This window comes from Petaurus breviceps, unplaced genomic scaffold (assembly GCF_028583685.1).
Source record: "Petaurus breviceps papuanus isolate PSGF00001 unplaced genomic scaffold, PetGlider_PUasm1.0 90339, whole genome shotgun sequence".
NCBI classification, from domain to species: domain Eukaryota; kingdom Metazoa; phylum Chordata; class Mammalia; order Diprotodontia; family Petauridae; genus Petaurus; species Petaurus breviceps.
This window is the reverse complement of record NW_027187223.1, coordinates 314355-330717: the sequence shown is the minus strand read 5'-3', so window position 1 is coordinate 330717 and position 16363 is coordinate 314355. Positions and strand designations below refer to the sequence as shown.

The window sequence follows — 16363 nt, the reverse complement described above, 5'->3', positions numbered from 1 at the left end:
GAGGAAAGGAATGAAGAAGAGACAGGAAGGAGGGGGAATCATAACTCGTATCTCTATAGCACTTTGTGGTTACTGGACACTTTATATACATTATTCCATTTGATTGGGGAAGAAAGAAAAAAAGATAAGAGTTGGTTGTATTTTTTTTTAATTAGAGGACTAGACTCCTCTAGGATGTAATCCTCATTTTTTTTTCTCTCCACTGGCTCTTTCCACATACCCTCCGGAACCTCAAGGGGAAAATCTCCAAGCTTTAGGAATAGCGATATGGCCAAGCCATTGCTGGCTGGCCACTTTTCCTCCCCTGTTCCACAAACTTCCTTCCCTTCCTTCCTTGTCACTGTGGGGTGCCTTGCCCATAGCCCTGCCATCTGCCATGAAATAAGCCCCTTGTTCCCTTGGAGATGACCGCTTTGGAAATGCCCTCCCCTGCCCTCACCCATGAAAAGGGCTAGTTTAAAGATCAGTTAAAGGGGTCATGGTCATGCCCAAAGCTCCAGGGTCCCCCACCTACCTGTGCCTAGGAGCCCAGTCAAATGCCCAGCAGGCCACAAAATCCTGGCAGGACTGGCTTCACTGTGGCACTCACCATGCATGGGGCGTGCAGTGCGCTGCCTGAGAGACACACACACACACAGGCACACGCACACGCACACATGCACGCACACACTGATCTGCCCCGTGACACATTCATGGGCTGTCTCCACACCTGGCTTAGTGGTGGGGGATGGATTCTGCCTCATGCAAATCTGGCTGGAGGAAGAAGCAGATGCCATATCTCACCCCAGAAAAAGAAGAAAACCCCCACAACAACCTTCAGAGACTGGGAGCCCCAAATCACAAACCATCAGAACTGTCCGACTTTCTCATTTTATATAGCATTCTAGATCTAGAGCTAGAAGGGGACTCAGAAGCCATCTAATCCAGCCCCTTCCTTTTACAGAGAAGGAAACTGAGGCCTAGGGAGGGGAAGGGACCTGCCCAGGGTCACAAAGTAGCAGAATCAGAATCTGAATCTAGAACCTCTAAACTCTCTTTCCACTAGCTTCAAGCAAAATGAAAGGAGTTTGACCAAACATTTGGCAGCCAAAAAAAAACCATTTCCCACACACCCATGGTTACAATTCAGTCTCTTTCTTCTTCCACTTGTCTCATCAGCAATACCTCAGACACCCAAGGGAACAAAATCCAAACCACCCAGCCAGGAAATCTGACTGATCTGATCAACACCTCTGGAACCAAGAACTCCCATTTCATTCCTTTCGGAAGGAACAAATCATCTGTTGTCTATGAGTTGTCTATAAGGGGACCACAGAGTAATACATAATTAATACCAGCCAAGTTCCTAGATTGAGTTTCCTTATGGGAAATATCCAAAAGGGAAATTGCTTCCTCCCACCCCCAACCAGCCCCACTGGAAATGCTGGAGAAGGCTCCCTTTCCTCCATATCCAGCTGCTATCCAATCATGTCAAAACCATATTGGTTGGGGTCCTGGCATGAGCCACTGGATGTGTGTGTATGTGAACGCACCCCAGTTCATTTCGACACAAGCCATAAAGATCGTAAGTCATATAGGCAAGATGGAATGAGAGAAATCTGCAGACATCGGCAAGAAAACAAACAAATAAATAAAAAACCAAGTATTAACCAGCATCAGAAAATCAGGAATTACCTGGGTACCAAAGGGAGCTTTCCCAAGCCAAAAAAATAAAATAATAAAATAAAATAAATGACAACAATAAATAATAATAATTATTATAATGCTAACCACTGGCACCTCTATATGCACAATCTCAAATTGTAATTCCTGCTTGTAAGCCATATTTTCTCAAATCTTATCAACTTTAGCTGTCATTCACCCATCCATTCACTCATTTTCGTGCCAAAAATTCCCACATCAGATCCTTCTAGATTCATTTGGCTTAGAAAAACCTCCTAATGGAGAGACCACCAACCCAGTCAAACGTTTTCCAAAATGATGTTCCAATGCTATGATACCCAAGACAGCACTTAATTTTCAAGAAAGTCATTGTAAATTAAGTAACTCAGTACTACCCATACATAGCCCAAGGCTGTTATTCCGGTTGAAGATCTTGGTGGGGGAAACCCACTGTAAACTCAAATGCAAACCTCCAAACTCAAACTCTGAGATGAGAAGGGGGAAAATAACTGTTTGTGGATTTTCCCTCTTGCCAATTCCCCAAGATCCACACCCCAGGGGACCAGTAAGAAAGCCGGTGAATTCCCCACTGAAATCTGACATTTACCACTTTAAGGAAAAAGACTGCTCCCCAGCAGGGATGATCTGGAGCCCTAGAAAACTTGGATGGCCAACTGAGATTTCGAGGGAGAAGGTCCGGTGCCAAACCCCAACCGCGGCCCCCACCCCAACCTCATCTCTCAGAAAATCCTTGCTCCTCTGGGGAGGGGGAGGGAAGGGGATCCAAAGCTGAGAGTCATTTTCTCAGTGCCCATTGCTTTCCCGGGATTTTGCTTTTCATTTTAGCAGGTCCAATGTGAAACCCAAGGCTCTCTTGGATAGTGATAATTCATCCCTCTTTTCCGTAGACCTTAACCTTAGGAAAATCCCCGCCCCTCCCCCCTCCCCCTAAAGAACCCAGGGTGGCAGAAATTGAGACAGAAATTCCCTGAAGAACCCCAAAGATTAGGTTTGGGTATTTTTTACTCCAAAACCAGAGTCCCGAATGCTGGAGCTGGGGACACACACCTTCCCCCGCAGCCCCCTCCCCGCCAAGCGGCACCCACACACAGACTAGGGAGAAGTCCCAGCCCCAGGGAAACCAAAAAAAGCCCTAGCTATACCCAACAGACAAGACTCAACAAAAGATTTAGGGAGAGAATATACCAACGTCATACATATCACAGTGAAGCCATGTTGAAACTCCAGGCGCCTTCCCCCCCAGGCAGAAAGCTCTGTCTCTGGTTCTCCTCTCTGTCTCTGTCTTGTGTGTGTGTGTGTGTGTGTGTGTGTGTGTGTGTGTCTGTGTGTGTGTGTGTGTGTGAGTGTGTGTCTCTCTCTCTCCCTCTCTGGGTCTCTGCGCCTCCTCACTGTCTCGCTGTCTCCCTCCAGATGAATTCAGAGGCTGGAGCCCGCAGGAGCAGAAGCAGGAGCAGCAGCAGCAGCAGCAGCTCCACTGGCCACACAGTCCAAGCGTTCAGCGGGTCCCCAGGAAGAACATGAGAATGACATTGACGAGCAGGAGGACCACGATCACGGCAAACACCACGATGGTTTGCACGTCCAGGGTCATGGTGCAATGCAGAACGCTATAATGTTCCAGGTGTGGGGCCGGCAGGCTCGGAGTCGTCAATCTCTGCTCTGCCAAACTGTCCATACATCCAGCATGCTAGGGGAGAGGCTGCAAATGGAGGGGGCAGTGGGGTGGGGCGCGGCGCGGCGCGGCGTGGCGTGGAGGGGGCGCGCGGCAAGCTTCCCCCTCTGCGCTGCGCTGCTCTGCTCTCCCCCGCTGGTTGGCGGAAGCTTAGCTCACGCTCAAGTCGGGGGAACCCAGCATACTTCCGATCAGCACCTGGAGATGCTGCCAGTCCAACCGGGGAGAGTAGAGAAGCCCGAGCCTCTGGGCCCCCTCCCCTCTGGATCTCCTCCGCTCGCCGTCTCTCTGTCTCTGTCTCTGTTCTCTCCCTTCCCCTCCTGTCCTGTCCCTCCGGCTGCCTTCGTGAGCCTCAATCTGGCGCTGCGCTCTGCCCTGCCCTGCCTAGCGCCCTCAGCCCCAGCCTCGCACCCGCGCCTGAGCCCACACCCGGCGGCCCCCAGCCTGCGCAGCCCCGCAGCTGGAGCGGCTCGTCACGCAAACTAACAGGCGCCCCCATTGGTTAGCGAGGGCCCGGGAGGGGGAGGGGGGGGAAGGGCCGCCTGTCAATCCTAAGGCCCAAGCCACCAAGGAGGTGCCTTTACGTCCAGGGGAAACTGGGAACAGCAGAGGGCACAGAGGTCAGGATGGCAGTGGTTGGCAAGGAAAGAGGCCAAAAGGAGGCATGGAAAAGGTGGCACCGGGTGGGGAGTCAGCCAAGCATCATAAACTCTAGAGTCGGAGGGCCCCTTTAGGCTAGTGGAATCCAACCTCTTCCTTCTACAGAGGGGGCAATCGAGGCCCATCTAGGATCATCATATGAGCACAGAGATGGCATTGGAAGGGAACTGATGAGATCTAGCCTGCCCAACTGGGTCACTTTACAGAGGAGGGCACTGAAGCTCACAGAAGGTCAAAAACCCATAGATGACGGGAAGGTCCCTGAATGAGCATCTACTCAACCCCCCTCTTCTTCACAGAGGAGAATAATAAGGCTCAGACAGAAGAGGTTGACCCAATACAACCCACAGGCCACAGAACTCAGTTTCTGCCCTGGAATATCCATTGCTTAGCCCAGTGCCTGGCACATATTACTAATAACCCAAGGTCACATGGTTAGGAAGTACAGAATGATAACAAGATCATCAGAGTTCATTTATTCAAGCTCCCTCATTTTACAGATGAGGAAATAGGCTCAGCAAGATTAAGCACAGAATGACAGGATCATTGGAATTCATTTATTCCAACTCTATCTGACATGAGGAAACTGAAGTGAAATGACTTGCCCAGGGTCACACGAATTGCACTCAGCTGCTATGATCACCAAGCCAATCCCTGCATCACAAAGTGCCAGATCTCCCTCACTGGCACTAAGGTCACAGGACCTGGCAGGGATCTTAGGGGTCATCTGGGCCAAATACCAACCAGCTCCTCTGCCCAGTGCTCTCTTCCTGATGGTCCTAGGAGATGGGGTGGACTGAAATATTTCTCATCCATTTACAGGGGAGCAGACTGAAGGATGGAGGCCCATTTCCTAAGATCATACAGCTAGCAAGTATCACAGACTGATCTCAAACCCAAGCTATTTGGCCCCTGATCCACCAGAGATAAGTAAACCAAGACCCACAGAGGGAAATGACATTTTGTGAGATCACCAGGCTTTAGTGACAGGGTCAGACCTGGTGCCTGAGGCTCCTTAATCCCACCCAGACCAGGGCATTTTCTGCTACTGCCTGCCCAATTACAATGTACTGAGTCAAAGAAACCAATATCCCAGACTACAGAGGGACTCCTCTACTATAGATAGTAGAAAACTCATTTCTTTCTGGCCTTGAAATGCACCCTCTGATTCCTCGGTCTGGTCCTCAGCATACTTCTGTCCCTAATTACTCTTTGATTGGGCTGATGGAGAAGTGAACTGGCATCCTACCAGCAAACACTGGGATGCAGTGGACAAACCGTTAATTAGCTTGGTAGGCAGAGGCTCTGGGCTCCTGGATCACAGGATCCTAGATCTAGAAAGGGCCCTCTGAGCCCAGCTAGCCCAATCTTCTTGTGGTAAAGAGGAGGAAGTCAAGGTCCTGAGAAGGGATGGAGCCTATCCAAAGTCACAAGAGCTAAGTGGCAGGGCTTAGGATTCGAACCCAGGTCCATTTGACATCAAATCTTTTCCTCTTTAAATCTTGCTTGTCCGGATGACCTTGGGCAAGTCATTTCTTGGCTTCCTCAGCCATCAAAATGCTCTTAAAACCACGTGTCTTGGCTTCCTCGGCCATGAAAATGCTTTTAAAACCATAAAGAACTATAGAAACTGGATCAATTATCCCATGATCCTTCTCTGGGCCTTCCCCACTTTGCTTCTTCATTCCATTATCATCAGAAATTGACCAAACAGAGCAATGATGGATGTGCTCGCCTGCCTCCCAATTTTCTGAAGGTGTCAGCAGTTCTCAGGGGAAGCCCCTGGCCAGCTAAGTCCTTGCTATCCAGCAGAGCCCCAAACTCTCAAAAAAGGGACTTTGGTTAGTGATTACATGAGAATGAGTTGAAGATAACTGCTCAGAAATGGTCTGCCAGTTGGGGTGTGACAGGGGCAAGGGTTCAGCCACAGGATAGATCCCCTGAGGTCAAGAGTGTGTGTGTGTGTGGGGGGGGGGGGGTTATTGGGTAGTTTAGAGAGGGAGCAGAGGAGGAGAATGCAGTTTAACAATGATTAAGCTTTAGGGCATTTGATCCTGTAAGGTAGGTATTATGGCCCCATTTTAAGGAGGAAACAGGCCTGAAAGGTAAAGTCACTTGCCCAAGGAAGGACAAATAGCTAGTTAGTCAACAAGGCTGGGAGCACCCTTCTCCAGATCTCCTGACCCCAGGCCAATGGTATTTCCAGGACCTGTAGGAACATCCTACCCCTGGAAGCTACAGGCTTGAAGAATCTAGATAGCCCCTGCCTTGAATGTGGGACAAAGAAGAAGATCTGCTGGGTGTCTATGAGGACACCTTTCAGGCTGCCTTATAGACGCAAAGACAGAGAATTTCAAGGGCCTATTTTGGCCTGAGTGATCTTTTTTCCTCCTCTTGGCCCTAGAGCCACTGACTAGAAACCATAGTGTAGGGGAAGCAGGAGACTTAGGTTGGAATCACAGCCCTGTCCCAAAGTCATGTGTGTGACGTTCCTCGGTTTGGACCTCAGTTTCCTCATGTAGAAAACAAGGTGGTTGGACTGAGCCTTAAACTATGCAAATCTAGGAATCTCCATGAATGTCTCTAAGGTTACTCCCAGCTCTGAATCCCAAGAGCCAATGATTTCCCCCAGGGAAAGAGTGCCTGGGCTGTCCTCTAGTGGCCAGAGCCCAAATACAGATGCCCAGTAAGTAATCAACAGCAAGTGTGTTGCCTCCTGGCCCACAGATCTCTTGCTGCCCATTTTGAGGGGGTCAGCCTTTACAAGAAAAATTGAGCAGGGAGTGGCAGGCCTCATTTAGACCATGGATAGCAGCCTTCGGATCACCTTGGGAGGCTCCTGGTTAGAGGAGACAAGTGGGACAGAGTTGGGAGTGCTCCTAGAGAACATTGGGGCCACACTGGAGTCTGAAGTCACTACTATGGATTCAGAGGCCAGTATGTGGCGCTCAGAACTCCCTCCCCCCGCCCTCCCCAGGCTTTAGACTCCAAGGTCAAAGTGGAAAAAGCACTGCCTGGCTCTGCAAACAAGCCCTGAGTTCAGGGCTGCTTGGGGGGCCTGACCCAAGCCTCTTCCCTTCTCTGGGCCTTAGTTTCTTCTTTAAAATGCTGGCATGGGAGGGCCCTTCCAACCCTAGTTGTAGGATCCTCAGTATGACCTTGGAAAAGTCATTTAACTTTGGGCCTCAGTTTCCCCCTCTCTACAATGAGCAGGTTGCACTAGATGACCTCTGAGGCAAGTGAGCAGTCTCAAGCAAGTCCCTTCTCTTTCTCAGGACTCAATTTCTTCCTCTGTAAAATGAGGTGAAAGAGGGAGGAAAAGGACAGAGGGGTGAGAAGAGAGAGCAAACAGATGGAGAAGGGGAATATGAAGGAAAATGAGGAAAGCAAAAAAGAGGAAGGGGATAGGGAGAAGTGGGCCTTGCTGAAGGAGATAGGGAAGGGGGGTGGTGATGAGACGAAAGAGGTAAGAAGTGGGGAACAGAGGCTGGAGATGTAACAGGAGAGGAAATAGAAGTGAGAAAAGGGAGCAAGGGAGGTAGGGGATAAAGGCAAAAGGGCAGTGGCTAATGAGATGCTGCCAGGAGCCATAATTCAGCATAGGATGAGAATGGACTTGGGATTCAGAAGGGTTCAAAGAGGGCCAGGGGTTGACTGTCAGAGGGAGGTTGCAGGTTGGGAAGAGGAAGGAGAAGCCTAGTAGGAACATAGCTATAGAAAGCTACAGGCCCCCACTGGGAGGTTTTCTCCAAGCCCCAGTGTATTCTGGTGCACTGGATCCTGACAAAATTGCAGGAGGGGGGAGAACACTGGACCACCAGCTTGGGCTGGTGGTCAGGAGATTCGCTAAGGCTGTAGTACCATCTCTGCTCCAAAGTGATCCTGAATAAGTCAAACTCCCATTCCGGTGCCTCAGTCTACAAAAACTGCCCCTTACAAGATGAAATCGTCTCAGGGAATAAATTGATGCTACTCAGATGATCAAATGCATCTGTTTAGTTGGTGCCTGGAAGTACGCTCAGGCAGCTAGCTACCCCACTTTCCAAAGGAGAGAACAGAGCAGGAACGACTACCCCATCAGGAGATGGCAAGGGTCTCCTGGCAGCGGGGCACTTTTCAAGGAGGGGGCGCAGATCTTCACTACCACCATCCTTCCCTGGCCCTTAGCCACTTCCTAGCAACAGAAAAAAGGGCAGCCTGAGCCCCAAACCCCTTCTGTCAGTGGCCCGGACTAGCTTCCTCTCTCCTGACATCCCATCTCCTGTACCATGTAGTGAAAAACAGCTTGGCCTTGGAATCGGAAGGACCTACCTCCAAGTCCATGGACTCCCAAGGTGCTGGGAGAACTGACAGATATGATTGCTGAGTCACTGTCTTTGAAATTGGGGAAGAAATAGGAGACATATTGTAAGCCAGGGAAAGGACAGAGTCCCGATTTTTAGAAAAGGAAAGCAAATGGAGTTTGCAAAGATCCCAGAATGGGTTATATAAAGGGATGATATATGAAGATCCAGACAAGGAAGCAGTGATCAGGAAGAAGCAGGATGGGTGGAAGTGACAGAGAGGTAAACTGAGGATCAATTAAGGAAAAACCTCCCAACAATTAGAGCACACCATAAGTGGAAAGGCTCCTCTGAGGACCCTTTATCAGGCATGGTGGATTTTGGAGGTCAGAGATTCTTTGATTTCGGGTTGGAGCCCCAGTTCTGCCATTTACTAGGTGAGTAATCCTGGACACTGTTTTCCTCATCTGCAAAATGAAGATGATAAAACATGCACACTATGCTGTACAGGGGGGCAAAACTCTAGCCCAAATGAGTGACTGTTAAGTCAGCCATGAGTTCTAATTATATATCATAGAACTTTGCAGTCCTAGCAACAGACTGTGTCTGCTTCTCGAGGACTGGCCTAATTAAGTACCGAGAAGCTGATCGCCGCCAGTAAGCTCGCCAACTTAGCAATGAATTCTTTGACCATGGCAACCCATGAAGGAGAGAAAAATACAAACCCCCCCCCTCTTCTGTGCAGCCCCCTTCTGTTACTGCAGTGATGACGGCAGAACGGGTGAAAAACACAATGATATTAAAAATAACCCACTTTTTTCAGCTGGCCTATAAATATGAAACAACAGAGCCGTTGGTCCTCAAAAACTGAGCTTCTTGTACAATGCCCAACAAGTATACATGCAACTGGACCAAGGAGATCTGGACATTTGTGCCGTAAACAGAACCAGGAGACAAAAGGAATACGCTACTGAATAGAGGGAAGGCAAAGAAAAGAGTTGGCAGAATTGGTTTGATCGTGTGTCCAAAGGCAACAAGAAACATCATTTCTTCCACTCAATCATCTCCTTCTGTAGCACTCATGAAAAATATTTGCAAAAAAACACACCATAAAAATTGTGGCTTATGTATCAACGTCTGTTGCAGAGGATGAAGAGATAAAGAAATTCAATAAAAAACTCGATAAAGCCCTCCAAACAAAATCAACATGCACATGGATGCATAATAACTTCAATGCAAAGGTGGGCACAGGGGAGGCCAGAAAGACAACGGTGGAAAATACGATTCTAGAATAAGGAAGCAAGAGGCCAAAGAAGTTTCCCGTCTGCATGTCACAAATACTTTATTTGAGAAAAGAACTGTAAACTGCTGGGGTAAAGCAATCACAAAACACCACCATCCAAAATGATGATTATTTTACCAGACAACACATTCCTGATGTTGGAAGCATTCCCACATTACAGTCAGACCGTGGTTAGGTCACAGCAAAGACAAAGATTAAGACAAAGTTAGAAGGTAGTATAAAAATGCAAGAAAAAAGATTGTCACACAATTAAAACAACTCTAATCTTACCTATTTAAACAAGTATTGACACTGAAAAATAAGATATGTATGGAAGAAAGGACAGAGACAAAGATGATAATTATTTCATACAGAAGTATAACTCGTGTAAATCAATTGCCGTAATGAGGAGACCAAAAGAGTCTAACAAGAGACTCATCAGCAACACTTGATAAAATTGCCAAGTAGAGGGAGATGGCAGCCAAGGATAATACAAGTTCAGAATATAAACTCATCTGTAAAATCTTCTGTAGAAGGATGGTGCAAGATTATGAGCAGTTATCACTTCACAAACCAGCAGAAAGAGCAAAGGGGAAAAAAAAGGATTTGAAGAAACCTTGGTGACAGATCCAACTAAGCAAGTCATCCTGATCCGAAATCCATGGTATATTTTGGGGTGAAGCTGGAAGGAGAGTGACAAACAGACGAAAGATGGAAAAGATCTGTAAAGTTTTGATAACAAACTCTTTTTAGCCCATCAAGGACAATAGATCCCAAAGACAATATATCCAAGATTTGGAGTCTTGCCATCCAGGGGTATAAAGGTAAATGTTTAACAACTAGCTTTTTGTTACCCTTCCCCACCAAAAGTTTGTAAATGATACTCTTTTTTAAAAATATGCTTCAATCTTTATATTTTTGCTTTTTTTTTTTGAGGGGCAATTAGGGTTAAGTCACTTGCCCAAGGTCACATGACTAGTAAGTGTTAAGTGTCTGTAAATGATAAACTCTTAAGTTGAACTTGCATTATTAAAATTTTCTCCATCATTTTCTAAGACTAGACAATTAACAAAACCAGCTCTGATTGGTAGTTGACTGACTTCTGAGGTGTAAATGTTCCCACTGAAAATTCAATGATCAGTTCTTGAGGTTGAGCTAACATCACAGCTCCCAATTTACTTCTTGAGGAAGTATAAATCATAGAGGGAAAAAGCAGCTGGGTTAGACTATGTATGCACAAAGGACAACTATGCTTAAGACAATACAATTTGGGGGTTGTCAAGGGAACAGTTCTCAAGGTATCTGATGGAAAAAATAAAAATAAAAAAGTATCTGAAGGAGAGGATACCACAAATGCAGGGAAACCCCCCTCCAAACCTTATTACCACTGGAAAAACCCCAACCTATCACTGACTACTGCCCCATCGGCTTACTTTCCAATCTTTATGAAGATAATCTCCCCAGGCATCTGGGGATGAGGATATTAGAAGGGAGTATTTCACAAGTCATATGTTATAATAGATGCACCTTGACCATCACCTCAGACAGAAAGATGCAGCAGGTACAAAATCCCACTGTTTATTGTTTATTGACTAAGGGGGAAAAATGGATCCAGCCAAACACTGCCCTAACGCTTGCTTCCAGCAAAGTGTTTCCTGGACACCTGTCAAAGTTGGTGAAGGTTCCTTGAAAGATGTGTGAACAGAGAGAACCTTGTGAGAGAACCCTCTGATCCCAGCATTGTTTTCATTATCATCAACCTCATTATTTTGGAAAGGGCCAGTGGTGGGAATTCCCAAAGAGAAAACTCCCTCTACAAATGTTTGGCTCTTCTCTGCAATTTCTAGTATCAGAGAGTTGCTTGGGCCACTGAGAGGTGAAGTCATTTGCCCAGGTTGGCACAGCCAGTATGTGGCAGGTCTTAAGCCCACATCTTCCCAAGTGGGAGATCACCATGCAATACACGAGGTGCCTCTCCTGGTAGTTAACAAACATTTTAAATGGTATGGGATCCCTTGAAAGATATAAAAACAGTGAACTTATTTTGGAGAGCTTATAAAAGATATAAAGATATAAAAGAAAGATATAAAAACAGTAAACTTGGTTTGGGGAGCTTATCATCATCATCATCATCATCATTATTATTATTATTATTAAGCAAAGCATAAACTGGAAAGATGTAAAAGCCCAAGGGGTTTTGCCAACAGTCACCAATTAATCAACAAGCATTTAATGACTAATCACCCAGTGTCAGGCATTGTACTAGGCCCTGGGGATATAAAGAGAGAAACTTAAGCAGTCCCTCCTTGCCTAGATAGGAATTGGTAAATACAGAAGGGTGACATCAAATCCCCTAAATAAAAGGATTTGTTGGTCTAACTAGGACTCAGTCAAAAGGCCCAACCCAAGGACCTAGAAGGCAACAGGAGGCCTTGAGGTTCCCCACCCCTGGGCTAGACCATAGAGTGTGTGGAGGGGACTAATGTGCAATGAGGCTACAAAGGTAAGGCAGGGCCAGGTTGTGAAGAGCTTAAAAAGCCAAATAGCCAAGTTTGTCTTTGTTTCTCCAGGTATGAGAAAGCCACTGGATTTTAATTGAGTTGGAAGGCTACAGGATCAGACCAGCATGTTAGGAAGATCACTTTGGCTGCTGAGTGGAGGCTGGATTGAGGAAGGAAGACCAGTTGGGAGACTTTCCCAATAATCCATCTTAGAGGTGATGAGGGCCTGCCCAAGGGTGAAGGCTATGGGAATGGAGAGACACACTGGGAAGGTAAAAAAGGCAAGACTGGACAAAAGATTAGACATGTGGGCTAAGTGAGAGTGAGGACTTCGGGTTGAGCCTGGGAACATGTGAAGTTGGAAAGAGGGAACGGTGTGGAGCAAGGAATTTGTTCTGTGAAGTTTGGATTAGGTCAAAGGGCTGCACTTGAGGACCTAGAGGGGATCTGTTATGTGAAGTTGGGATTCAGTCAAAGGGTCACACTTGAGATCCTAGAGGGCCACATGTGGCTTTGAGACTGCAGGTTCCCCACCCCTGGTTTGGGGAGAAAGAGAATGAGATCAGTTGGGGACATGTTGAGTTTGAGATGTCTACTGGACATCCAGTTAGATATGTGAAAGGTAATTGGAGATATAAGACTGGAGGTCAGCAGAGGGTTGGGGCAGGATAGGAAGACTTGTGCATCTTCAGCACAGAGATGGTAAGTGGGGGCTGATGAGATCAGCAAGTGAAGTGGGATAGAGGGAGAAGAGAAGAGGGCCAGGGACAGAGCCCTGGAGGGTGGGGGGGGGCACCTATGGTTCAAGAGTGTGATCTGGAGGAGGATGGAGCACAGGAGACAGAAGGAGCCATCAGAGAGGGAGAAGGAGAACCAGGAGAGAGGGGGTGGCCCAAAAACCTAGAGAAGAGGGCATCAAGGAAGAGGTGATCAACAGTATCAGAGGCTGCACAGAGGTCAAGGAGAATGAGGATGGAGGAAAGGCCAGCTGAGGATATCACTGTCAGAAACAGACAAACGCACAAAACCCAGCCTGAGAAGCCGGTGTCCATCTCTGGTCAGATAGGTTTCCACTTTCCCCTAACAGACACATTCATTTCCTGGAGCCACTCATAAGCCACCCACACTAGCTGGGGAAATATTGGTATTTTGGCTTTGTCACATCTTGTCTTTCTGTGCTATCAGGCAGGAAAGAGGACCACTCATCTGCTGTCCTCCCTGACACCCCAATCAGCCCGATGATTCTGAGCAGAGCTAGCCTGACACTCATGTGGTCACTCCATCTATTTGACAGCCTGGGGACACAGTGAGTCAGAAAACCCTGGGCCTAGAGTCAGGCAGGTCCAAGTTCAAATCTAGCCTCGGATACTTAACTAGCCTGTGTGACCCTAGTAAGTCACTTCAGCTGTCTGCCTTGGTTTCCTCACTTGTAAAATGGAGATAATAATAGAACCCACCTCCCAAGATTGTTATAAGGCTCAAATGAGGTCCTATTTGTAAAGTGGTTGGCACAGCAGTTGGCATAAGTAGGTGGCATCTTCCCCTTGCCCTGTATTTCTGAGATGTCCAGGATGCTGCTGAGGCTCTTGCTAATTCTTGTTGGGGAGACTGGAAGTGCCCTCCTGCCTGCTTGGCCTCTTCAGGCAAAATGGCCGCCAGCTGAGAGCGGCCATCAGCCCCAAGGCCCATGCAAGAATGGGTCCAATCTGCAGGGCTGGGGGCACTTGGCCTGACAAATGGAACAAAAAAGGGAAAATTGGTTACAGAAAGCAAAGCAGTATGTAATCAACAGATCTGTGCCACATAAAAAGCCCTCACACGTCAATAATATCCAAGCGCCTTTCTTCCTGCTGAATCTTCTAGGCAGCCCTGGGAGGTGGGCCAGAATTATAATTTCCATTTTCAGGACAGGGGAACTGAGGTTCAGAGAGGTAAGAATCCTTGCCATGGGTAAGTCAGCTAGATCATGCCAGACCTGGGGCTGAAAGTCAGGGCTCCCGACTCAAAGCCCAGGGTCCTGCATTTGGGAGTCACTAACTCTGCCTGAGCCAGACAGTAAAATGAGATCAAGAGGCAGATCTGGCCTTGATGTCAGGAAAAATGTCTAACAATGCAAGTTATCCTAAAGAGACAGGCTGGCTACCTTGACAGATAGTGAGTTCCCCATCTCAAGAAGTATTCAAGAGAAGGTAGATGGATCATTTGTTGGGGATGCTGTAGGAGTTGAACCAGATGCCCTCTGGGGCCCCTTTCATATTGGGCATTTGGTGATCTTTCTTCAATTTAGAAGACTATCCTTCACTAGAGCCAGCCGCTGGCCTGCAGTCAGGAGGTTTAGTCTGTCCTATCAGCCTATCAGGAGCAAACCCATGACTCTCCCCATGGCAAGTAGGGAGAAAGTGAAGGAATGGGAGGAAAGAGAAAGTGTTGACCTGGCTACTTTATCCTGGAATCAGGCCTTGTGACTGACACCACTTCTTGTCTTCCACGGTCAGGACCCCTTTGTCTATTACCAGGGTCAGCCCTAGACCAGATTCACAAAGACCCAAGCATGGGAAGCATCCTGCTTAGCAATATGAAGAGTGGACACCTACAGTTTATAGAAACCATTTTATTGGTGCATCGCAAGCAGCCCGTGAGGAAAGCCTCACTGGTATTGGCTCCATTTTACAGATAAAGAAACAAACTCAGGGGGTGGCTAGGTGGTACAGTGAATAGAGTGCTGGCCCTGGAGTCAGAAGAACCTGAGTTCAAATCCAGCCTCAGACACTTGACACACTTACTAGCTGTGTGACTTTGGGCAAGTCACTTAACCCCAACTGCCCTAAAACAAAAAAAAAGAAAGAAACTTAGAGGGTAGCTACTAAGTATCAGAGACAGTATCTGAAGTCAGGCATCTCAAGCACTCAGAGGTTTATAGATAGAGAGTTGGAATGGACCTCAGAGGTTAGGGCCGTGCCTTCCATTTTACAGATGAAGAAACTGAACCTCCAAGCAGAACACACAGCATGACCCAAGCTCGTACAGCTAGGAAATGGAGCCAAATCCTGCCATGTGCATCTCCTCCTCCTACTCTTCCTCTAATGCCACATCTTGGTGTGGAGCCTCAACCTGGCCTCTCCAAAGCCATGCCAGCCTGGCACACAAGCTGCCAGATTCTACCAAACTGGAAGTGTGGAGAGGCTCAGATCCAAAAGTCGGCCATCAGGGAATGGAGGCAAGCTCTGTTGTGGGAAGACTGCTGGGTGGGGAATGAGATGTATTGGGTTGGAATGTAACATGAGGAAGATCAATTAGATCCCTTTTTGCTCTAAGTTTATGAAACTATGTGTGGCCTTAGGCCAGTCCCTTCTCTTCCCTGTATCTCAGTTTCCTCATCTGTAAAATGAAGCCTCTGAGGTTTCTTGCAGCAGCAGATCTAGGATTCTCTGATTTCAAAATTCTGGACACTACTGCAGGCCTGCTAAGGCTCCAGGATGCCGCTGGTGTGGCTGCTGAAAGGATGCCCACGTGAATCTGATTAAGGACCCTTGAAATCTTGAACTGTCAGCTCCAAGGACTGGCTGTGCTGGACCGCTTGGAGATGAGCTGTCTCCTAGATTCAAAGTGGGAGGGGGACCCACCTAACTGACATGGCCTCTCTCTAAACCCCCAACCCCTTGAACAAGGCCAGACTTCTCTTTATGAACTGCATGCCCCTATGCACCACCCAGCAAGGAATGAATTTGAATCTCCCATCAGAAGATGGGGAGACTTTGGTCCACAACAATGGTGTAGAACAAAAGCCACTCACCCCTGAACAGCGCTAACAACTAACATTTTTATGGCACTTGAAGCTTTGTAAAGCATTTTGCCTACATTATCTTATTTGATTCTCACAACAATCCTGTGAAGAAGTTGTTATTATCATCTCCATTTTACACTTGGGGAAACTGAGACTAAGACATGCTAAGTGACTTGTCCAGAGTCACACAGCTAAGTAGGAGTCTGAAGCTGGATCTGAACTCAGGTCTTCCATAGCACTATCTGATATGGCCCCTAGGGCAAGAGACTGAGAGTCAAGAGACAGCTTGTACCACTTATGTGCTTGCTACCTTGGGAAGAACCCTTCTCCTTCTTGGGCCTCAGTTTCCTCCTCTGTTAGGTGAGAGATTAGATAGTCCATTCTCAAACTTTTTGGTATCAGGACGCTTTTAATCTTTAAAAGAATTTGAGGCCCCTACAAAGAACTTTTGTTTAGGTGGGTTATTTATATATATATATATATATATATATATATATA

The 16363-nt window shown here is 47.3% G+C and overlaps 2 protein-coding genes across 12 annotated transcripts in view; both read right to left on the bottom strand.

The window, feature by feature from the left end:
* ARHGEF9 (Cdc42 guanine nucleotide exchange factor 9) overlaps positions 1-16363 on the bottom strand; it is a 270712-nt gene that overhangs the window by 125295 nt on the left and 129054 nt on the right. Inside the window, exon 1 of one of the 11 annotated variants that reach the window (XM_069108287.1) lies at positions 2869-3101. The exons of 7 other annotated variants lie outside the window; for them this stretch is intronic. In XM_069108287.1, the coding sequence (XP_068964388.1) occupies positions 2869-2877 (9 nt within the window). In that variant the 5' untranslated portion in view covers positions 2878-3101. Of the gene's footprint in view, positions 1-514; positions 609-2868; positions 3102-16363 lie in introns of those variants that run through there. 3 more of the 11 variants (XM_069108286.1, XM_069108288.1, XM_069108290.1) reach the window with 3 other exon arrangements.
* LOC138177214 (uncharacterized) lies at positions 3176-3746 on the bottom strand. Its single transcript, XM_069108291.1, has one exon. It carries the CDS (start codon positions 3356-3358, stop codon positions 3179-3181), a length of 180 nt encoding a protein of 59 aa, XP_068964392.1. The 5' UTR covers positions 3359-3746; the 3' UTR covers positions 3176-3178.